Source organism: Triticum dicoccoides, chromosome 3A (genome assembly GCF_002162155.2).
Source record: "Triticum dicoccoides isolate Atlit2015 ecotype Zavitan chromosome 3A, WEW_v2.0, whole genome shotgun sequence".
Taxonomy (NCBI): Eukaryota; Viridiplantae; Streptophyta; class Magnoliopsida; order Poales; family Poaceae; genus Triticum; species Triticum dicoccoides.
In genome coordinates this window covers 724,270,642-724,294,841 of record NC_041384.1, presented here as the reverse complement: position 1 = coordinate 724,294,841, position 24,200 = coordinate 724,270,642, and the positions used below count along the sequence as shown (strand labels likewise).

At 44.6% G+C, this 24,200-nt stretch overlaps 2 protein-coding genes across 2 annotated transcripts; one reads left to right on the top strand and one right to left on the bottom strand.

The window, feature by feature from the left end:
• Positions 1 to 435: 435 nt before the first annotated feature.
• On the top strand, positions 436 to 11,314 carry LOC119270505 (villin-2-like). Its single transcript, XM_037552509.1, has 25 exons — positions 436 to 716; positions 1,877 to 2,004; positions 2,128 to 2,227; positions 2,325 to 2,393; positions 2,472 to 2,708; positions 2,803 to 2,980; positions 3,069 to 3,201; positions 4,005 to 4,164; positions 4,254 to 4,410; positions 4,491 to 4,594; positions 4,701 to 4,859; positions 5,461 to 5,529; positions 5,617 to 5,685; positions 6,061 to 6,198; positions 6,479 to 6,607; positions 8,241 to 8,391; positions 8,530 to 8,540; positions 8,622 to 8,762; positions 8,848 to 8,973; positions 9,222 to 9,278; positions 9,486 to 9,584; positions 9,652 to 9,759; positions 9,825 to 10,068; positions 10,364 to 10,617; positions 10,782 to 11,314. Exons 2-25 carry the CDS (start codon positions 1,952 to 1,954, stop codon positions 10,893 to 10,895), a joined length of 3,060 nt encoding a protein of 1,019 aa, XP_037408406.1. The 5' UTR covers positions 436 to 716; positions 1,877 to 1,951; the 3' UTR covers positions 10,896 to 11,314.
• A 1,159-nt stretch (positions 11,315 to 12,473) lies between these two features.
• Positions 12,474 to 13,557, bottom strand: LOC119273486 (NADPH-dependent aldehyde reductase-like protein, chloroplastic). Its single transcript, XM_037554630.1, has one exon. It carries the CDS (start codon positions 13,540 to 13,542, stop codon positions 12,724 to 12,726), a length of 819 nt encoding a protein of 272 aa, XP_037410527.1. The 5' UTR covers positions 13,543 to 13,557; the 3' UTR covers positions 12,474 to 12,723.
• Between the last annotated feature and the right edge of the window lie 10,643 nt (positions 13,558 to 24,200).

The window sequence follows — 24,200 nt, the reverse complement described above, 5'->3', positions numbered from 1 at the left end:
CCGGTTGGAAGAGGAAGGAGAAGAAGAAGAAAACGTATGCCACGGACATTCTCCTCCCTTTTCTTTCCAAGAAGAAGGAGAGGAACAAGATATATCTTTCTCCTGCCGGACAAGGCAGCCGAATATACTATACTATGCGTATCCCCTAAAAAAAAGAATATACTGCAGCCAGTGTGTATGTGTATGTACTGCTCTGGCCCTGCAGCGCGCGCCATGTGGCACTTATTGCGCAGTGTGTACACTTGTACCAGGCCAGGCCAGGTCGGGGTCGGGCGAGGGCGGCGACGAGTGATGATGGCCGCCACTGGGCGACCGACCGACCGACCGGGGCGACCTTGGCTGGGCTGGCTGGATGGCTGGATCCATTGCCGTGCCATGCAGCGACCATTATTACCCCCGGTGCGGTGGCTGGTGGCACGAGCCCCGCATCGACGCCCCAGCTCAGCCCAGCCCAGCCAACCCGTCCTCCCTCCCTCCTCCCCTTCCCTCCCCTTCCTCCCCACACACGCGGTGGGACGGCCCCTTTCCCTCCTCACTCTCGCCTCGCCATCCCGTCGACGAGCCCCTCCCTCCCCCTCGCCACCGCCGGATCAGCGGCCACCGCGCTCCTCCTCCCGGGCCTGCGGCGGCGGCGGCGGCGGCGGATCTACGCGGACGGCGCGGGGGCCCTCCATCAGCGTCGGCGGCCCCACCGGCACCCCCTTCCCCGGGCAAGGGTGAGTCGCCTTCCCTCTACTCGCCTCGCTCTGCAGATCCTCCCCTCCCCCTCCCTTCCCCGCCCGCGAATTCCGGCAGCGTGCGCCGAGGGCCCGTGAACGGAGGCCCCGGGGGCCGGGATCGTCGGCAGGATCGGGGATCACGCGCTCGGATCCGCCCCGCTAGATCGTGAGATCCGGGCCATTACGCCGTGATCCCGGCGTTACATACGCACTCTCCGGATTATAATGAATGCTCATTCATTATTCTGCCGTGCGTTGGGCAGCTCGCTGAATTTCAGACTGTCACTCTCCCTCCGCACGCTCAGATTTTTTTTTGTGCTCATTACATCGGCCAGGCCGGCTAGCTGCCGGCCACCGTATGCAAGTTATTGCGTTCCCTATGCCAAGTGGAATTCACAGCTCGGACGAAGACTAGCATCGCCTGGAGGGAGGGGCACATGTTTCCTGAAAATCGATTTAACTGGACCAGACATAAGTGTGTGTGCTTGCACCTCAGCCGCCGCTGATCCTGTCCTGGGGGGTAAACAGTTGGAACTAGCAGTATAGCACAAGTTATCGTCGAGAGATGGTACAATTGGAACTCATTTTTCGAAGAGATCAAAAAGCCATTCAAATGCATCAAGTCCTTGCAGTAATAAGACACACCTTGGCCATGTGCTGCTTGTGTGACCATGGCGGACTCCTATGCGTGCAGGGGAAGCTGTGCTCTTCTCTGCTCACTTTGGAGCAGGGTGGAAAGAGGAGGCTTCCGTGTCATGGAGTTTGGAGAGAGAGAGAGAGTGAGGCTTCTGGATTTTTTTTTTTGACACCAACATAAATCTCAACACATGTATTTTTACAGCGTAAGCTTTTTTAATAGAAATCATGCGTTGATGGATATATGTTGTCAAAGAGAGAGCACATCAATGCTGATTATTTTAGACCTCTATCTAGACAGATGCCCAGCGCTGATTCATGAGCATTGTCCACGGCTTGATGCATTCTACTCTCAGCATCTCACACACGACTTCATTAGTTATCTTATCTGCACTTGATTGGAGTTTTTTCTTCTTCGATTTCCTTGTTGGAGTAACTGAATGTGTTTTCATATTACAATTGTTGTTTGATTTGGTTCAGCGTGTTCCCTTTTCAGCTTATGACCTACTCTCAAATTTCAGGGCCCTTGCTGTATAGTGGAGCCATTGCTGCTATTTCATCACCTTCAAAGTGAGCCCTGGTAAAGTTGCTTCCAAATGTCGACCCCGAAAGTGGTGGATCCTGCTTTCCAAGGGGCTGGCCAAAAAGTGTATCCTTCCACATGACTGTCAGCCAGTTAATTATCTTTGATTGAATTGATTTTGTTCCTTAAGCTCACAAATCTGGACTGTACTTCTTTATTTATGTATGCGTGCCCCTTGACGTCACTTAGTGGGATAGAAATATGGCGAATTGAAGATTTTAAGCCAGTTGCATTGCCAAAATCTGATTATGGTAAATTCTATTCTGGAGATTCATATATAGTTTTGCAGGTGATTGCTTTGACTCTTGCATTCTCTGATGCATCATTGGTCTTTCTATTTTTCTATCATACAAAAGTTACTAAGCTATTTCTTTGTATTTTTCTAGACAACTTCTCCTAAGGGTGGTGCATATCTGTACGACGTCCACTTCTGGATTGGGAAAGACTCAAGCCAAGTACACACCGTGTAAAATTCAATTTCTGTGACACTCAGAAATACATTTTCAACCAACTGACGACTTGTCGCTGTGCAGGATGAAGCTGGCACTGCAGCAATCAAGACGGTCGAACTCGATTCTGTACTTGGGGGTCGTGCAGTCCAGTATAGGGAGCTCCAAGGTTATGAATCTGACAAGTTCCTGTCATACTTCAAACCTTGCATTATACCTATGGAGGGTGGTTTTGCCTCTGGGTTCAAAACGCCAGAAGAGGAGACGTTTGAAACACGGTTATATATTTGCAAAGGAAAGAGAGCTATTAGAATTAAGCAGGTATGGGATATTTTACACTCTTCCTGCATATTCTTTTCAAATCTCAGCTTGTCAATTCTGTATGCTACATTAATATGGTGCCTACATTGTTCAGGTTCCCTTTGCACGGTCATCATTAAACCATGATGATGTGTTTATCTTAGATACTGAAAATAAAATTTATCAATTCAATGGTGCAAACTCCAATATCCAAGAAAGGGCTAAATCACTGGAAGTGATCCAACATTTAAAGGAGAAGTACCATGGGGGTGTGTGTGATGTTGCAATCGTTGGTAAGGGGATATTTAACCTGGCATCAGTATCTTTGTTAACTGATGTGCCTTTTTCTCTACTCACGTGGTTTAACTCTAATAATGCCAGATGATGGAAAACTACAAGCGGAATCAGACTCTGGTGAATTCTGGGTCCTTTTTGGAGGTTTTGCACCTATTGGGAAAAAAACTGTTAGTGATGACGATGTTGTACTGGAAACTACAGCACCCAAGCTCTACAGGTATTTATTAATAGAAGTGACTTTTGTTGATACTTAATGGTAGCAACCAATCCAAAGGAAATAAGATAATTAAAGGAAACTAATCATCATGATTCAAAATTCTATGTCTACTGTTGCTACTTGCTGGGGCCATGTGCATGACATTATTGTTGTTTATGTTCTCACATTTGTAAGATAAGCACGTACAAGTTAATAATTATTTAGAAATGAGCGTATGGTTGGCATTTAAAATAAATAAATTGAATCTCTATTCATCGCTAGACGATACAGATGAATGCTTAGTTATAGCTTGTTATTTTCTTCAGTTGTGCCTCCTACACTTAAAAATGGCTTCTAGCCAGTCCTTGGCTACATACCTTTTTGCATGATAGGCTACATGTCTTTTACACCCATAAATTTTGCTTTCTACTCTATAAGATATTAACTAAACAGAAGTATCTTTTCGGGAGCAGCAACACAGTAATAAGATTTTATTAGCATCAGTAATGATGATTGTAGCAGCAAATAGTCCACAACACAACACAATACAATACAGCGACCCACAGACTGTCATAGCTTGCCTCAAGTTCTTGTGTCCCTAATCTGTGTATTCCACATTCCTTCTGGAAATAGCCCGGACCACCAGCTAAAGGCCTTTAAAAGACTGCTAGGAGGTGGGGGTGCAAAGGTAGCCAGGAGGTTTGCCTAGAAGCAGTTACTTGTCAAATGTTTATAGTTGCAGTATCTGTAAATATCACTTGATGTTGGAAGACGTGGCTCTATTGATATTTTACTGTTTGCCCTGTCCATTGTTCTCCTTGCAGTATCAATGGCGGTGAATTAAAGTTTGAAGATATACCTCTTACAAAAGCAGTCCTTGAGAACACAAGATGTTTCTTACTTGACTGTGGGGCTGAAATGTTTGTATGGGTTGGTCGGGTAACACAACTCGAGGACAGAAAAGCTGCCACTAAAGCAGTTGAGGTGAGCTTACAGAAAGTCTCTCCTTCTCTTTTTATGTTTTTGATTGTCATTTCAGATTTGCAACACTGTTATGGTTTTGCCTCTTGTAGGAATTCATCATTAATCAGAAAAGGCCAAAGACAACAAGAGTGACACAAGTGATTCAGGGTTATGAAAGCCATGCATTCAAGTCAAAATTTGAATCATGGCCTGCGGGTACTGCAACAGGGAACTCAGGTGCAGAGGACGGGCGGGGAAAAGTTGCAGGTAGTTTATTCAGTTACAACTAACAGGATAACAAAAATTCTATTTTGATTATTGCTGATGATCTTTGGCGTTTCTTCTAGCTTTATTGAAGCAACAAGGCGTTGATGTAAAGGGAGCTCCAAAAAGCAGCACTCCAGTAAACGAGGAAGTTCCTCCTTTGCTTGAAGGTGGTGGAAGGCTCGAGGTTTGGCTGATCCTATGTTCTACTTTATGAGTTGCATTCATTAAAATATTTATTCCCAAAATGCATTAATGAAAATGCCCTTACAAATAAATTGTTCCTATTTCAGGTGTGGTGCATCGATGGAAATGCTAGGAGTCCACTTCCAAAAGAGGACAATGGAAAATTTTACAGTGGAGACTGTTATATTGTTCTTTATACATATCATTCGGGTGACAAGAAAGAAGAATATTATCTCAATTACTGGATTGGGAAGGAAAGCACAGCGGTAATAATACGTTGCATGCTGCCCCACTTAGCTAATGCCTAACCTTTTCTTTTCACTTGATCCTAATTGTTGATGCTCTTTTCAAATAATAATTTCTTAGCATGATAATGAATTAGTGATTGTCTTGGTGATTCGGCGTTTGCTGTTTTATATATCGTGCATTTACTTACATTATGGTGTACTTTAAATAAAACCTATGCCTAAGCCCTTCTGTAGAATTATTTATATTCACTGTCAATGCAAATGTCGAAGCCACATTGCCTGATCATATTAGAAAGGTTATAAATAGATAAATCAGGGTGCATGCATAAAACAGGTGTTGCAGCAACTAGTCTCAGAATGTTTTTGCTGGAAGGGTTCATCTTTAAACTGCAGATGTTGCTAGGATGCTCCAGATCTGCCTGCCAAAATCTTTCCATACATAGCTTAAATTTAAGTGTGTCTGTTCTATGTTAGAATAGATTTCCAAGGACAAACTCACGTTATTGGTATTAAAAGAGTTAACTGATCTCTGTTTATCACATTTTTACATCAACATGACTCATGTGCTTTTAAAAGTGAGCTGGTGTCTATGTTTACCTTTTTGGTGTACTCTGTGCAGGATGATCAAGTGATGGGAGCTGAACTAGCCAATACAATGTGGAATTCACTGAAAGGAAGGCCTGTTCTGGTGCTGCATTTTATTTCACATTTAAACAAGTGTATATAATATTTATTCCCAAGAGAAGAGTTTAATTTATTTGTAGTTGTACTGTAGGGTCGTATTTATCAAGGGAAGGAACCACCGCAATTTGTTGCTCTTTTCCAGCCCATGGTTATCTTGAAGGTATCACTGTTTCTGAATTTATCTTTTTTTTTTGACAATCACTCACCACCTGTGTGGTGGCTTCCCTTTGATACTGTTATGCTAAAAGGACTGCATAGTTCAATTCTTAGTATAAAATAATGTACAACAACAACAAAGCCTTTTGTCCCAAGCAAGTTGGTATAGGCTAGAGATGAAACCCAACAGAAACCTATGAGAACCCATAAATGAAGTGATCAAGTACAAGTAAACACAGTGAAGGAAAGTAAATTAAAGTTCTGGTACATGGATTGCTGATTTCCATGCAGTTCTAGCCAGAGCCAAATCGCTGGGTACATTCCAGTCTCTGAGTCTAAATAATATATGTAAAGTATTTTTCTTTTATTAATCATGTAGGGTGGTATCAGTTCTGGATACAAGAAGATTACAGAAGAAAAGGGTGCGGCCAGTGGAACTTACTCTCCCGAGGGCATAGCTCTGCTTCGGGTGTCTGGAACAGCTATCCATAACAATAAAACGCTTCACGTTGACGCGGTATAATCTGCCCCCCTGTTATTTTTGTTGATATCTAGAATGAGTGAATGACACATACTCCCTCCGATCTATATTAATTGTCGCTGATTTAGTACAACAAAAGCTGTGCAAGTGAGAATATTGGGCTTCGAGCTACCAAGATTAGTCTTTCAAAAGTATACCTTTGTGCCCATTTCTAAGAAAAAATATACCTCTGATGCACAGAGAATATTCGCAAAATCTACAACTGTACATAAATTCTGTTATTTTTCCCTTGAGCTAATTGGTTATTATTTTACAGCTAGCTACATCTTTAAGCTCCACAGACTGTTTTGTATTGCAAACTGGAAGTGCTATGTTTACATGGCATGGCAATTCTAGCACTTACGAGCAACAGCAGTGGGCAGCGAAAGTTGCTGAATTCTTGAAGGTACATGACCATCTTTAAACAGAGATCTTTTCAAATGTCTATGCACCTTTTGCAGAAGTCTTTATAACGTGATTTGTTATTGAGTTTGTTGAATGACAGATTCACCCATGACTCATCCATCTTACAGATACAAGTTATTACCACATACATATAAGATGTTAATAGTGACACTAACAGTTTAACTCGTGAAAAATTCAAGCTTATACGCTGATTTTGAATGGAAATGGGAACCTTATAAAGGTGACATATGAAGATTGAAGCTCATCATTCTGGTGGCTTGTGGTAACATGTATCACAATGTCAGTGTCAACTGAAATAAAGCTATTGCACAATTAGCAAAAAGTGCCGGTCCAGTTAGTTATATAATATAATTTCTCTGTGTACCGACGCAGTTCAGCACTACTACTGATTGCAGTTCAGTACTTGTACTGATTGCAGTTCAGTACTTGTACTGATTGCTGGCTTTTGCCAAAATTTACGAGGTAAAAATTCAATGTAATCTCTTTGGATGGAAAATTTAGATACATGCCACTGTGTGTTCATATTAGAGATGTGCTACTAAAAGGACCCCTCTTCGAGATATGCCATTGCAGATTGTCTGTTTTACCGTTTGAATCTCAAATTGTCTGATTTTAAAAATACGTCAGTATGGATGGAACTACCCCTGTTTCCTTTGTCAACCTCACACCAGTCCTGACTTCTTCCACGTTATTCCATAGTGTTCTCCATGGACAGACTCCGTTGCTTGCCAGGCTATTTGAGGCTGTACAATCTCATCGCGTTGCATCATTGAGGATGCCGCTGTTGCAACATTGAACCATGGAATTTGCAGTAAGGTTGCTTCTGGAACTTTGGATACAATCTTCAATCATTGTGTCCCACCACTCTCTGTTGATGCCACCACTTGAAACTGCTGGGTAAACTCCAGTCACACCATTGTCGTAACTGAGCTGCTTCCACCACATATTCTTGCGCCAATATTATCGAGTTCCCGTTTCTCCTTTTTTTGGGTGCCATCTGAGCCATCCTTGCACCAACCTGTGTAGAACCGTTGCAGACTTCACTGTACCGACCTGTGTAGAGCCGTTGCAGACTTCACTGTACCCTAGTTGTAATATTAGCGTCCCACCCCAACGTTCTTGTACATAAAAATACAGCCATGCTCTTTCCACGTGTTTCCTGAACACAGCCCATCTCCAAAGCTCTGGCGTCCTATTCATAATGGCATATATCTGAAATCAGCCACTTAATGTCACATCACGAAGGACCTTTTCAATGGCACATCTCAAATACAGCCAATCTGCAGCAGCATGTATCTAATTTTTTATTCGACTCTTTACTGGTCGGCACAACCTTTTCGGTTACATGCCCCTGTTTATTTATGGAAGACATTTCTAAATGTCTATTCACTGTAGCTCGATGGATGGTCATAGTGTCACGGTTACCTAAAGAGTTCTTCTGTTTTAGTAATCGTGATACAGCATAGTTTTAAAAATATCACATCGAATTAAATGAACGTGGTTATGGATTGCTGCAAAGTTGTTCCATAACAATTTTTTTATGAAGCATTGTTTCATGAATCACTGCCATTCCCAACTATCCCTTGCTAAGATTTCTGTATCCAATATTGCAGCCTGGTGTGACAGTGAAACATTGCAAGGAGGGAACAGAGAGTTCTGCTTTCTGGTTTGCTCTTGATGGAAAACAGAGCTATACAAGCAAACCCATCATGCAGGATACTATTGTCAGAGATCCTCATTTGTATGCCTTCTCAATTAGGAAAGGTTAGTCATTGTAGATTTCTTACTTTGACTTCTTTGCTCATTATGTCAATATCTATATGGTACATGTACTTGTCCTAATTATCTTTTGTTGCTTGGTTTCATTCATGGTAACATGGTCATCAATTTACCATTGATCAGGGAGACTGGAGGTATTCCTCTTGCCCTTGATTTTCCTAAATTAGACTTGCTTATAGCAATTCAGGGTATGTGATGTCAATGAGCTTCGGCAGGTTACCGAGATATTCAATTTTTGCCAAGATGATTTGTTGACTGAAGACTTGATGATTCTTGACACACACGGAGAGGTCTTTATTTGGATTGGTCAGTGCGTGGAACCAAAAGAGAAACAAAAGGCGTTCGAAGTTGGCCAGGTGAACTGAAGCTTTGACCTTGTTATTATAGTTTGCTGTCGTTTTACAATCAACACTTGATTCTTCTTATACCTCTTTACCACAGAAATACATAGAGCATGCAATGTCGATTGAAGATCTTTCCCCGTATGTACCACTTTACAAAGTCTCTGAAGGGAATGAGCCATGCTTCTTCAAGACATACTTCTCTTGGGATAACACAAAATCTGTGGTATGCTGTCGGATATCTTATGCTGCTATATCTTTGTGTGCTATTGTCTATTATTAATTTATAGTGATGATATGATCTACTTAAGTTAATTAAAGTGAAAACCTACTGAACAGTTGTGGTTTCATGTACTTCTGAAGGCAGTCTTCGTTGTAGTTCTCCTTGTTCACTTCTACTTGTGTATGCTATTCGTGTTGTTTATTCTGTTAGCGCTTGTTATGGGCTATTAACAGGTATCTTGTTTTGTGCAGATTCATGGGAATTCGTTCCAAAAGAAACTTTCACTTCTTTTTGGATTACGCTCAGAGGTAATTTGGGTAACACTCGCAGCATTGCTTGGATGTATAACAAGTATAGTATAGCTGAATTGCTTTTACAGAATGAACTTCATAAACCCAATATTTAGACAATTGATCATGCTGTAGTACATGATACAAATTTCATGAATTCGTTGGAGATGCAAAATATAGAGAATATAATAGTAGCATGATATTGATGCCATAATTACTTTACAGGGTGCATCTAGGAGCTCTGGTAATGGTGGACCCACTCAAAGGGCATCTGCATTAGCAGCTCTATCATCTGCATTCAATCCATCTTCGCAGCCGAAGCAGGTAAATGCTCAGTATTTTCTCTACCAAAATATTATGAGTGATTAATTAACTAGGCAATCCCTTCCAGGCTAATGATAGTAGGCCTCCAAGCTCGGGTGATGGACCCACTCAACGTGCCTCTGCACTGGCTGCCTTGTCCTCATCTGCATTCAATCCAGCTCCGCAGCAGAAGCAGGTAAATGCTCAATATTCTCTCTACCAGAATATCATGTTATTAACTAACTAGGCAATCCCTTTCAGGCTACTGACAGTAGGTCTCCAAGCTCGGGTGATGGACCCACTCAACGTGCCTCTGCACTGGCTGCCTTGTCCAATGCGTTTAATCCATCCTCAAAACCAAAAACTCCACCTCCGTCACGTTCAGGTCAAGGGTCACAAAGAGCAGCTGCAGTTGCTGCGCTATCCTCTGTGCTGACTGCTGAGCAGTCTGGATCATCTGAGAATCTCAGAGCTAGCAAGACGAGCACAACATCAGAAAAGACTGGTACAGCCATACCCCCCTTTTAAATTTCATCTTCTTAGAGAACAATAATGACTTGTGGATTGTGTTTTCTGTAAAAGTGTTCCACCAAGACTTCAAAACAATTGTGCTCGTCTCTCTGCAAATAACTTTGGAATAGTGAATGCATGTCCACTGTGCTGTATATTTAATTTGCTGGTATACTGGAGTAACTGCGTGATGTTCACCAGACTAGTGGGGAGATCCATAGATGAAGTGAGCCCTTATGGACTTGCTGGTATTTCTGTTTTTCAAAGCTTGCTACCTTTAATCATTGCAGAAGCGGAGGTCGTCGTAATATCTCCAGCGGAGGCATCTCCTCGCTCTGAAGCTGGGGAATCCTCTGAATTTCAGTCAGAGAAAGATGCTGCAGTGCATGAGGTGCCACCTGAGGTAGATGTAGCACAGCCTGCGGCGCCGGAGGTGCCAGAGGAACAAGAAACTGAGCATGTTGGTGAAGCAACATTTAGCTACGACCGCTTGATATCTAAATCTACTGATCCTATCCGCGGGATAGACTACAAACGCAGAGAGGTTTGTTCTCGAGAACACTTTATATCCAGAGTCCACATGTACTGCTAGGTTATTCTTCCGAAGCACTTTTTAGGTTTGCTGGTTTAGCGTTGTTTCTTAGACTAGGGTTAAGCTTGTTTAGGTTGCAGCGGAATTGCTGATGTTTTTGGCTGTTGCTTCTCTAGGCGTACTTATCGGAGAGCGAGTTCCAGACTGTCTTCGGCATCACCAAGGACGCGTTCTACCTGCAGCCAGGGTGGAAGCAAGAGCTTCAGAAGCGGAAAGCCGACCTCTTTTAAATAAGCGGCTGCTTCCGGTTCTCCCGCAGAATGAGATCAATCAATCATGTGCTTGTTTTTATCCCTCTCATCATGATTGATTGATTGGCACGATCCATTGCTGGTCATCTTTGTGCGAACGGCTACCTGTGGCTTTGGTTGGTTGGTTTTGTGAATTTTATAGGTCATTCTTTCGTTTGTACATGGACTGAGTGCTGTGCTGTTTGCAAGGTCCTAATATGCTCTAGCTTGTTTTGTGATTGTCCATATGTGTATGGTTTTTCTCGGTTTGTTTTATTTACATGTTTATGGGCAGTCTCCCTGGGTATGTTTTGGAAGGTCGTCTACACTGTCATTCTGATGTACCACGGACAATTATGTTACCTATAATGTCTAGTTGTGCTGTTGAAGATTTTTGCAACTGGGAAAGAACCCTCCATCAAAATTATTGTCCATTCTTCTGAACAAGCCTGCATGTCTTACAATTAAGGAAGACATGCGGGCTCATAGAAGCTCCCATGTCAAACCTTTTGTATGTTCAGTTCAGTTGTGTTTTTGATTAAAAATATCACAAAACCACAAGTCATGGAGTTGGTGTTAACTGCAACAGACTCCCTCTGTAAAGAAAGGGACGCAATGCATTTAATATAGTAAATGCTTGGCATATATTCAGCTAGAGCATTTGATACAAACTTTGGAAATTGGCTTAGCCAATTATCAGAACAGGGAACTTCAATATAAACGCCTCTGGCTGCTAAACTGTGAGCTGCTACATTACAGCTAAGGTGTGAGTGGCTATGTTATATTCACGCTTACAATGCACTATGACATGTATAAGAAATTTAACCTCTTTAAACAAAGCGCCTATAGTTTACAGGTCATATTCATCGCAAATACTCCCTCCATTCCAAATTAGTTGACTCAGATTTGTCTAGATACGGATATATCTAGACATGTTTTAGTGTTAGATACATCCGTATCTAAATAAATTCAAGTCAACTAATTTGGAACGGAAGGAGTAATAGTTTGCATTAGCACCATGCAATCTGTTTCAAACATCACCTTTTGACAACCCATTTGAATAGCAGCATGCATAGCTTGCTGAAAGCTAAAAGTTCAGCATGCAGCAGGTTTGAAACATGCTGCAAGTTACCTGCTCCTTGATTTTGGAGAGGTGTGCTTAATATCACTGCTCGGTTGTAACTGATAGCCTAAATGAATGGTGGATCTCACATTTATGTCGGTGCATTGTGTCGGTGGCCAATGGGCAATTGGCTAATGTCGACCAGGACCAAGCTTGACCATCTGCAACTAAATGAGCTCAAATGTAGGTCTGAATGGTCAAGCTATTTGCAGATCAGGGTTTTGGGTTTGAAGCGAATTTGCGCAGAAATGGGTCAAAGCAGTGTTGGACTCGAAGTACTTGGGCATGGGCGATTTGTGTTTGGTTTTCTAGCAAAGCGCCTTTGGACATCAATATTCTCGTACCCCCACCCAAGGGAAATGAATAGTATGTAAATCCATGAGACTTCATGTAAAAACAATGTAAATCCTGGAGACAATATATGGAAAGGGATTGTACCGAAAACAAATACTCCCTCCGTAAAGAAATATAAAAGCATTTAGATCACTACTGAGTACAGACCAAACACGGAGCGCACACACCCATGCATAGCATAGGAACACAAATGTTTGTCACTCGAACACAGAAACTCCTTACCACTCCGCATGAGTGGTAAGCTATATCAAAAACGATGAACACAAACTCCTTGATCATGCAGAGAACACGCTGACGGAAGCAGATACGACTAGCTCATTTCGCCAAGGACGAGCGAGGGAGGGAGACTGTCTAGATGGTGCCGCCGTTGCAGCGCAGCACCTGGGCGTTAACCCACCCGCCGGCGTCGCTGGCGAGGAAGCCGACGAGCGGCGCGATGTCCTCCGGCAGGCCGAGCCGCCCCAGCGGCGCCTCGGCGATGTACCGCTCGGCCTCCTCCTCCGTCTTCCCGTTGTAGAACATCGGGGTGGCCGTGGACCCCGGCGCCACGGCGTTGGCGGTGATCCCCGTGCCCCGCAGCTCCTTGGCCAGGATCCTCGTCATCGTCTCCACCGCCGCCTTGCTGGCCGCGTACGCCGCGTACCCTGGCCGCAGCGACCCGACCCCCGACGACGAGAAGGTGACGATGCGGCCCCGCCCGTCGCGCGCCAGCCGGTTGGCCGCCTCCCGGAGGCACAGGAAGGTGCCCCGCGCGTTGACACCGAACGCGGCGTCGTACGTCGCCTCGCTCGTCTCCGCCAGCGCCGGGTACGAGTAGTCCAGCACCGCCGCCGTCGTGACGAGCACGTGCAGCTCCCCGCCGAACGCCGCCGCCGCCGCGTCGAACAGCGCCCGCACCTGCGCCGCGTCCGACACGTCCGCCTCCACCGCGATGGCATGGCCGTCGCCGTGCGCCGCGTTGATGCCGGACACGAGCTGCTTGGCCGGCGCCGGGTCCCCGACGTAGGCCACGGCCACGCGCGCGCCCAGGGCCGCCAGGTGCTTCGACACGGCCGACCCGATGCCGCCGGCGCCGCCCGTCACGATCGCCACGCGCCCGTGGAGCATCAGCGGCGCGGTCACGCCGCTCGCGGCGCCATTGCCGTTGCCGTTGCCGTTGGTCTCGGCCATCCCTGCGCGCGTCTCACAGTGGGCGAGCGTGAGCAGAGCAAGACGAAGGACAGGGAGTGCATGCGTGTGTTTGTTGCAGGAGGCAGCGCCACGTATATAAGGTGGAGATCGCTCTACAAAAGTAGAAAAAAATAGTGGGGCAAGCACAATCATATAGCGAATTGAATTACAGAGGACGTACTGCTGGTGCAATGCTGTGCCCATGCGGAGAGCGCAGAGATTTATGAGGGTGGGTATATGTCCCAAATTTAGCATGGAGTAGCAAATCTACTGTAGAGTTCTAGGTTTACAGAGTACAACTTCTAGAGTACAACTTCCATTGATGAAAAGTACAAATTACATGCAAAATAGTGTCCCTCCGTTCATAAATATAAGATGTTCTAGCCTCTTTTTTTTCTTCTGAATTGAATGTATATAGACTTCTTGTTTTAGTGCATTTGTTCACCCGTTTCAGTCATATGTAGTCCGTATTAAAATATGCAAAACTGCTTACATAAATGTAAACGAAGGAAGTGCAACTTAGTGAAAAGTACAAGTTGTAATGTTGGTAAATTGAAACTGAACCGACTTTGACATAAGAAAATGTCATCCAACTTAGATGATGAAGATGTCGGAACCGGATCCTCTAACTTAGAGCATCCTCAACAGCCGCCCAACGCGTGGTGTGCTAAAAAAGCGTTTGCAGCGCGTTGATCGTCTGTTTTTACGCGGCACGAAGCACTGACTCTAGCGGCTGTTGTAAAGTTTAGCGCGCGCGAGTAGCTCTAGCGGGCGTTGCAAAAATACTGCACGCGCGCTCTCGCACAAATAACATATGCACTCCAAACACAACCAAAAAGATTAACCGCAAACAAAATAAATCAACAATAAATAGTTCAATTCCGTTATTACAACTCAAACAAATAGTTTATCTTTCACTACAACAAATAGTTCAACATTACAACATCAAACGCACAAATTATGATGCTCTTTGTCGGCCATTCCATGCCCACCACTCCTTGATGAGATCCTTCTGAAGATCATCATGCGTTTCGGCACGTCGAATGGCATGATAGGAAGCAACAAAACGGGCCACCCTGGCAGCCCTCCGCCGCACTCGCACGAGATGTCCCAAGAGCTCATAGTGAGAGTAGTCTAAATCTTGGCCACGCTTATTCTCGATGATCATGTTGCGCATGATCACACAAGCGTGCATGATGTACCAAAACATCTTTTGATCCCAAAATCTAGCCTGTCCTCTCACAGTAGCAAATTAGGCTTGCAAAATCTTAAAAGCTCTCTTCACATCTTGTCTAGCCAATGTCTGAGCATTGTGGAAATCAAGATTTTTCTTACCTTTCGGTTTTTTCAACGGCTTCACAAATGTTTGCCACTTTGGATAGATGCCATCTGCAAGATAGTAGCCATAGTTGTATGTACGGCCATTTGCTACAAACTGCACTAGTGGCAATTAATCATTTGCAATCTTATTCATCAGTGGTGAATGATTAACAACGTTGATGTCATTCAAAGATACAGACATTCCAAAAAAAGCATGCCAAATCCAAGTCTCTTGATCGGCCACTGCTTGAAGGATTATAGTGGAACCCTTTTTTGGGCCATGGAATTGGCCATGCCATGCGAGTGTCCAGCGCGCGGGAGCGGGCGCAACAAATAAATGGCACGCGATGACGTTTCGGTCTGCGCGCTGAACTAGTTATGCCGCACGCGCGGTTTTTGCGCCTCCGCTGGAGCGCCCGGAGCGGTAGCGCGCGTAAAAACCACTAACTTTTCAGCGCGACGGTTGTATAGCGCGTCTGTTGGAGATGCTCTTAGAGAAGGAAACTCACGATGCTGCACTGCAAGCCTAGTGTAAAATGAAGAAGAAAAGTTAGAGACTGTTAGCAGGTTGTTTACTGTTGGTATTTTTACTGTACATATACATGGTCTATAATTAATTTTATTTCAACATCAATTTGTTTGTATGTAACTATCTAAATGTACACAATAGATCTTTAATTTGTAAATCAATTTAAGTCATTTTAGCTTTATCATATGGATTGAAAGAAGGCATGGATTGAAAGAAGGCAAGTCAGGATACTTTAGGTTCTCTAACTTTCTTTATGTATGTTAATTAGCGGATCCAGATCGGTCATGTCATACGAAGTTTCTCGAGCAATACTTTAAGTTTTAACATGAAGTGTTATGATGTTTTATATAACGAGGCTAGGAAATTATGGTTGTGACATGATGATTAATGTTGCCACAATTTTGAATTATCCCATCAACCTATTTAGCGACAAAGACCTCTCTCTATGATTCTCAATCTCTCTTCCCACCTAAGGGCATCTCCAAGACAGACCCTCAAACCTCCGCAAGTATCCGGACCATGGTGTCTAGACACACTTTGCCATCCAATGCGATCCTGCATCGGTCTGTCGAGCGGTCCGAACGTACCTTTTTCGGCAAATCTGAGACAAACGTAGGAGAGTTTTGCGGGAGTCCGGACATCTGCATGACCAACAAAAAGCCGCCACATACCGTTTCTACTCTGCGTCTGCCCATGATGACTAGTATTTAGCGAAATGCAATGTGCTAATTACAGCGGATAGCTAGCATTTTGGCGGAAGGTAGTACTGAATAGTATAATTCATTTGGTGGAAGGTGCTAATTAATATTTTTATTAAACAAATTAGCCAGTTATTTGACTGGAAGGTGCTCATTTCATTTGGCGGGCTTCCGCCATTGGATGGCATGCTTGTTAGCCTGGCTTAGATTTGGCGGAAGGTTGGCTTCCGTCATGATGGTGTGCTTAGTAGCCTTGTTTAGTGCTTGCTTAATGCTTTTAGTAGGTTCATTTAGCCAAATGTTTAGCCAGATGTTTTGAATATATGTGTCAGTGGACGAAGAAAATTTACGGGTGTTCATGTGGATATGCCCTAAACAAATCAGAAATGACAAGCTACATATCTTGTTCATTTGTTGTACATACTGATTGCCTCCCCCGGGTTCCAGGCGCAAGACGGTACAATGGACCTCGCCGGTGACATGGACAACGAGCTCGACTACGGTGAGGAGGACGAGGAGGAGGAGGAGGAAGAGGAGGAGGAGCCGGCTCCTGCGCCTGCGAGGAAAGGGAAAAAAGAAGAAGCGGGGGGCTAGGACCGGCGAGCCGCGTGTCAAGTGGACGTCCAAAGAAGACAAGTGCCTCGCCGAAGCATGGAAGACCGTCTGCCTCGACCCGATCATCGGCACAAACCAGAGCGCCGACACTTACTGGGAGCGTATCAAGTCGGAGTTCGACGAGCGCAAGTTGGTCGGCCCCTACTTCACCACCATCCACATGAAGCGTGGCTCGAAGGTCATGGCGAACCATTGGGCGCTCATCCAAACGGCATGCAACAAATGTCATGGGATCGTCGAGGAGATCGCCGCTTACTCGGAAAGTGGTGCCAACGTCGAGGGCCGCGCCAACTTCCACGCCGACCCCCACGCCACCGCCAAGCCCGAGTGAGGATGCCTCCACGACGCCCAGCACAGAAGCCGCGCCGACGCCGACCAGCCCGAGCACGCCGACTCCTATCAGTCCGATGCCGGAGTAGCACGATGCATTGCCTACACGTCCTTCCTTTTGAACGCCGAACTTTCGAGTATGATCGATCACCGAACTGTGGCATGGTGATCACCGAACTTTGTGCGTTGAACGTCGAACTTGTGACATCTTTTTGTGTAGCGGGAAATGGCATGTTTGAATTTACGCGTCTTGAGGCCGAATCTGAGGGCGTATGACTGGGAACTAGATCGCCCACAGGGTCCAAAAAACGCCGGCCGAAGGGCCAAACCACAATCCCCGGTGTGCTTGGGGTCGAACGAATGGAGATGCTCTCACCGTTGCATATGCTCTAAACAGATCGGAAATGACAAGCTACGTATCTTGTTCATTTGCTGTACATACTGATTGCTGCCCTCGTGGTAGTTGACACATTAAACAAGAGCAGTTCAATTCTTTGTATCATCATGTCAGACCTGACACAGTGGAGTAAAAGCTGGTCCGCAGTGTACCGCACATAATAAATTGAGGACGAATCAAAACCCATGTCACAGATTGGCAGCACATGCAGTAATCAACTTGTCCTAGCTTAGCTTTGTTTCATCATTGTTTATTTATTTATTTCCTGCTTAGCCATTTTTAGCTTCTCTTGGATAGCTGGAATCCCCGACAGGATTGTGTATGCTCTACCTCTGTATGTTGCTCTATTTATAAAATGAGACGAAAGTCTTTTTTTTAATCATTAGTCTCTTGATTTTCTTCCCGTTTCTCAATGCACTAGCCCTTCTTGAGTGCCCACTATATCTGAGTACTTGTATGCTGCTTTCAGTCTTCCCATCTTGTGCGTTCCCTTCCCTTGGAGCCCATCGAAACTTGTGAGTGAGTGAGTGACTATTTGTGTTAGAACAGCCATTGCATCAATCAATCACGGTTCCACTGCCCCCATTTTTGCGAGACCAATCTGCATGGAGGGATGAGCAGAATCTGACGGTCTTGTCTTGTATTTACACATGCAGCAAGCAACTGTAGTTGAGGACGGACTAGCAGTGTCTACAGCAATTGGGGTGTCGGCTGGCTGGGTGTTAATTTGCCCTTGGAACCACGGAGGTGAAAGTGAAACCATCAAAACACCACTGCCCGTGCCACGTGGTGCTGCTGCCATTAGCTAAGGTTGATTCCTTCGCGAAGCAGATCAAGAGAGGACGTTCATTTGCACCGCAAGTCGTCGAGAATTGCAGGCTCCGCCAGCGCTGCCCATGAGGTGGACGAACCCAGCGCGCTGCTGGACATCAAAGCTGGCCAGACTGGCCGGCCCGCAAGCACACCGGCACGGTCGGTCATGCATGGACCAGGCATGGCACGGGGTAAACGTGCCGTGTCACGGCACGTCTGGGGTCGTGTCGTCTGGGCCTGTAGGCTGGGCATGCGGGGAGGCAGGGCATGGCCTGTTTATTTCTTTTATACCTTTTGGAATTATATATGCAGCCCAGCATGTTAAATGGGCCAATGTGCCAGTTCGTTTACTAATTACGCCGTGTCTGGGCCTGGAGACGCAGCACACGGGTCAGCACGACACGGCCTGCTTACTAAACGTGCCCCCGTGGGCTGTGCCATGCCTGGCATTATTAGCATGGGCCAGGTCGGGCCGTGCCGGGCCAGCCCGTCTGGCCAGCTCTGCTGGACATGCGAGGTAAATCATCATCAACGCCTCCCTTACCTAAAATTTGCATTGTACACGCCGCCACACTTCAACAAGGTCATCGGGATGGCTCGAAAGATACAATGAAATGTGACTACGCAAGATAATAAAGAAAAGGTGAAGACAAATTTCATTAGCACAATCATTGTTGAGGAAATCGTTAACTGGTAGCTGCTCGGTTGGCTAGCAAGTAGGGTATTAATCGGCTAATCGGCAAGTTAATCGGCCATTTAATCAATTAATCGGACGATTTTTCGGTTTATCGGCTACTCGGTGACCCTATGAGTAGGGATTAATCGGCAAATTAACTGGTTAATCGGATGAATTCTTGAACAGGGAGCACAATACCGAAATTGCAACTCTAGGTGAAACTAGAAGGAGGTTTTAATATGCATATTAAATCATGAGTATGAACAAGGATGGGTATTTTTTTTGAACCGAAAACCGTAGAACAATCGTTCTACGGCAATTTTCATTCAAAGTAACTCAAAGTTATTTACATACAAGTAAAGAAAAAACAAAAGGAGCCATCTAACCAATACCAGCTCTAGGAATGTCCATGATCAATTAATTTAGATTATCTGTAATCCATCCACTAAAAGCTTCCCTGTGTTTTTCTTTGGTTCTCAGAATCATCAACTTTAGATCATCTTTGAGTAGCTTTCTCCCGATGGGTTTTGCGCTTTGAAAATTTTGGAGTTTCTCTGCATCCAAATGTGCCAGCAACCCATGGTGATGATGCTCATTGCAAACTGCTTGGGCAGATGGGTTGACAGCAAGTTGATCTCATCGAAAGCATTTATACCTCTGACTTTGGAAGGAACAATTGAATCCCAGCATTGCAGAGCAAAAGGGCAGTCCCAGATGAGATGGAGGTTGGTTTCTTCGCAGGAGCAGTTACAAAGTTCACAGTTGTAATTTGGCAGATGAAAGTGCTTTCTGGCAAGAAGATTTCTGACATTTACTCTATCATGCAGCAGTAACCATAGAAAGATCTTATATCTTAACATGGCAGCACCTTTCCACATCCTCTTAAAGAGTGGAGAGGCTACTTCTTTTCCTTGCATGTGGCAGTACATTTTGATAGCCGAAAAATCATTTTTATGCTTGTTCCATGGTAGGCACCAGGTGTCCAGAGTATTATTCAATTGGGTAGCCTGCATGAGGGCAGATAGTTCTTGGAATTGTTGATGGGCCTGGGTTGATAGTGGAGTAAAGAAATGTTCAGATGCATCCTCCAACCCTTTGATTTTCTGGACAGAAATCTGCTCTTGCCTACTGAAAGAGAACAACTGAGGGAATCTGTCTTTCAAGATGCCTTGATTCCAGTTGTCAAACCAAAATCTTATAGTGTTGCCAGAGCCTATCTTGGGGGACAGCAGCTTGTCTAAACTCAGGCACTAACTTGAGAATACTTTTCGAAAGATCGTGGATGTCGCCTAGAGGGGGGGGGGGTTGAATAGGCGTTTTAAAATAATTACAATTTAGGCTTGAACAAATGCGGAATAAAACTAGCGGTTAATTTGTCAAGCACAAAACCTAAAACAATTAGGCTCACCTATGTGCACCAACAACTTATGCCAATCAAGACAAGCAACTATGTGATATCAAGATATATGACAAGAAACAATATGGCTATCACAAAGTAAAGTGCATAAGTAAAGAGCTCGGGTAAGAGATAACCGAGGCACGCGGAGACGACGATGTATCCCGAAGTTCACACCCTTGCGGATGCTAATCTCCGTTTGGAGCGGTGTGGAGGCACAATGCTCCCCAAGAAGCCACTAGGGCCACCGTAATATCCTCACGCCCTCGCATAATGCAAGATGCCGTGATTCCACTAAGGGACCCTTGAGGGCGGTCACCGAACCCGTACAAATGGCAACCCTTGGGGGCGGTCACCGAATCCGTACACTTTGGCAACCCTTGGGGGCGGTCACCGGTACCCGTCAAATTGCTCGGGGCGATCTCCACAACCTAATTGGAGACCCCGACGCTTGCCCGGAGCTTTACACCACAATGATTGAGCTCCGAACAACACCAACCGTCTAGGGCACCAAGGCACCCAAGAGGAACAAGCTCTAGGGTGCCCAAACACCCAAGAGTAATAAGCTTCTCAAACTTCACTTCCACGTATCACCGTGGAGAACTCAAACCGATGCACCAAATGCAATGGCAAGGGCACACGGAGTGCCCAAGTCCTTCTCTCTCAAATCCCACCAGAGCAACTAATGCTAGGGAGGAAAATGAGAGGAAGAACAAGAAGGAGAACACCAAGAACTCCAAGATCTAGATCCAAGGGGTTCCCCTCACATAGAGGAGAAAGTGATTGGTGAAAATGTGGATCTAGATCTCCTCTCTCTTTTCCCTCAAAAACTAGCAAGAATCCATGGAGGGAGTGAGAGTTAGCAAGCTCAAAGAAGGTCAACAATGGGGGCAAAAACAAGCTCAAGAGATAGGGAACCATTGGGGAAGAAGACCCCCTTAAATAGGTCCCCACGAATCTGCCCGTTATGTACAAAATAACATAGAAGCGGTACAACCTCTATGAGCACCGGTACAACCGATAACAGGCAATAAGCGGTACAACCGGTAACAGGCAATAAGCGGTACAACCGGCCCACAACCGCCCAACAACAGAGAACAGTCCGGTGGTAGAGCAGTACATGACCGGTACAACCTCCAAACCAATTCTGGAGCGGTACAACCGCTCCAAACACCGGTTGTACCGGTCAAGCGGTATAACCTCTCCATGGGGCGGTACAACCTCTCTGTGTAAAACAGGCAATATCAAAACAGCCACAACTTTCGCATACGAGCTCCGAATTCAACGAAACCAAGTTTGTTGGAAAGCTAATGACAAGGGCTAACACAATCTTGAGAGAAATATCAATAAGAAGCAAATGAGAAAAGGACCACAATAAAATGGTGAGAACCCTTCCTCGAAAAGACCGGTAAAACCTCCAACACCGAAAACATCATAGAAGATGCATGCGAACTCCGTTTTCGATGAACTCAAGCTTGTCATCAAGATGACCATAAGCTCTCAGACTCACAAATGGAACCAAATAAGAACCAAGAAAGATGATGCAAGGATGCAATGGTTTGAGCTCTCGACTAATGATATGATCAAGCTACTCCCTAGAGAGCCCCCCTTGATAGTACGGCAATCGATCCTACAACCCGGTCTCCCAACTACCACTATGAGACCGGTAAAATAGAAAACCTATCAAGGGCAAACCTTTGCCTTGCACATAGTCCACTTGAGCTAGATGATGACGATCTTGACTTCCTCAAGTTGGACCACCTTTCTTAATTGTGTTGGCTCGATGAAGACTAGTTGATTGCTCCCCCATACTCCACTATGGGTGAGCCACTCTTTGGCACATCTTCACAATTCCATTGACACCACAATGGACGGCAAGCTTCAAGCTTGATTGCTCCCCCATACTCCATTATGGGTGAGCCACTCTTCGAGTTGCTCCACTTGAACTTGCACACTGCAAACTTGATGACGATCACCACTTGATGTCATCCTCCATGGGTTGTATGAGATCTTCCTCTTGACGCAAGACCATGGAAACATACCTAACCCCACAAAGAACTCTCACGTAGACCATGGGTTAGTACACAAAGCGTAATGGACAATGCTTACCATACCATGGGATCACTTGATCCCTCTCGGTATTTCTTCTACGCTTTGTAAGTTGATCAACTTGATTCACCCTTGACTTAGTCTTGATCAACATTGAATCTTTCCAACTCTCTTCATTTGGATGATGTCTTGAAGGTAAACATGAATGATCGCACAATCTTCTTCTTCAAGACATGCTTGCAATAAGCTCAACTCACACATGACCAATCTTTGGATAATTCCTTGAAAAGCACTTTGGCCATCTCAACCCACACATGACCAATCTTTGGATAATTCCTTGAAAAGCACTTTGGCCATCTCATAAACTCCTTGAAACCAACACATGGACTTCAAGACAATCCTATGGACAAATGCTTCAAATATAACTCAAGGCAACCGTTAGTCCATAGAGATTGTCATCAATTAGCAAAACCACACATGGGGGCACCGCATGTCCTTTCACTTTTCCACCAAAAAGATCCTTGTGGGTTAGTGTGAAGCATTCTGTCAGGATAATAAGTCTCCCAAATCAATTTGACCCAAGGAATATTCTATTGATTTAAGAACTTGTGGACGTGCTTCATAAGTAAACATTTGTTGTGACTGGCAATATCCAACACCCCAAGTCCTCCTTTTTCTTTTGGTTGGCAAACTTTGTCCCAAGCAATCAAGGCAGTGCCCCTGTCTTCCATTCCATATTTCCTCCAAAAAAATGTTTGAGATATTTCTTAATTTGCTCCATGACACCATCTGGAAGTGCAAGTGTACACATGAAGAAAATGGGCAGGCTGTAGAACACATACTTCACTAGAACCAATTTATCTCCATAAGATAATAGGGAGGAACAACCAGCGAGCCTTCTTTCAATTCTTTGCATGATGGGCATAAAATCCTCAATCTTTGGCTTGGACAGACAGAGAGGTAAACCCAAGTATGTGAAGGGAAGAGATCCAACTTTGCAACCCATAATATTAGCCAATTCCAGCATCTTATCATTTGTAGTGTTAATAGGAACAATCACTGATTTTTCATAATTGACTCTCAAGCCAGTGAAGGTACTGAAATACATGAGCAAGTTTTTGAGCTGGTGCAGCTGAGCAGCATTGGCTTGCATGACAAGGACTGTATCATCTGCATACTGGATTACAGGAAAATCCTGATCAGAATTAGTGTGTATAGGGGCAGAGATCAGACCATTCCTCATAGCTTCAGTTAAGATTGTTTGAAGCAGATCAACAACTATGACAAATAGTAAAGGCGAGAGAGGATCCCCTTGCCTAACTCCTCTTTTACAGAGAAACTGCTTTCCAGGCACCCCATTTAGCAGCACAGAAGAAAATCCAGAAGAGAAAATCATATCCATCCACATAACCCACTTAGGTCCAAAGCCTCTAGCAATGAGAATTTTCCTGATAGCTTCATGCTCAATCATATCAAAAGCTTTCTCAAAATCTAACTTTAAGATAATTAATTCTTGCCCAGATTGATGACATTGGTGAATGAACTCATATGACCAGGCCAGACAATCTTGTATTGATCTCTTCTTAAGGAACCCATATTGATTTTGATGAACCAGCTTTAGGATGATAGCCTGCAGTCTGTTGGCAAGAAGCTTTGTGATGATTTTTATGGAGCAGTTGAACAAAGAGATTGGTCTGAAATCATTAGCATTGACAGGAGCATCTTTTTTTGGCAAAAGAGTAATAAAAGAAGAGTTGATACTCTGCAAGTTTAATTTGCCATTGTAAAAGTCTTCAATCAGCTTATAGAAATCTGGAGCAATGATGTCCCAACAA

What these genes read in the sequence shown, in the direction of transcription:
- LOC119273486 (XM_037554630.1), bottom strand. Translation starts at nt 13,542, where the DNA reads ATGGCCGAGACCAACGGCAACGGCAACGGCAATGGCGCCGCGAGCGGC.
- LOC119270505 (XM_037552509.1), top strand. Translation starts at nt 1,952, where the DNA reads ATGTCGACCCCGAAAGTGGTGGATCCTGCTTTCCAAGGGGCTGGCCAA. An exon ending in ACAGCACCCAAGCTCTACAG is followed by an intron (nt 3,202 to 4,004) that starts GTATTTATTAAT and finishes TTCTCCTTGCAG; the next exon opens with TATCAATGGCGGTGAATTAA. An exon ending in AGGCGTTCGAAGTTGGCCAG is followed by an intron (nt 8,763 to 8,847) that starts GTGAACTGAAGC and finishes TCTTTACCACAG; the next exon opens with AAATACATAGAGCATGCAAT.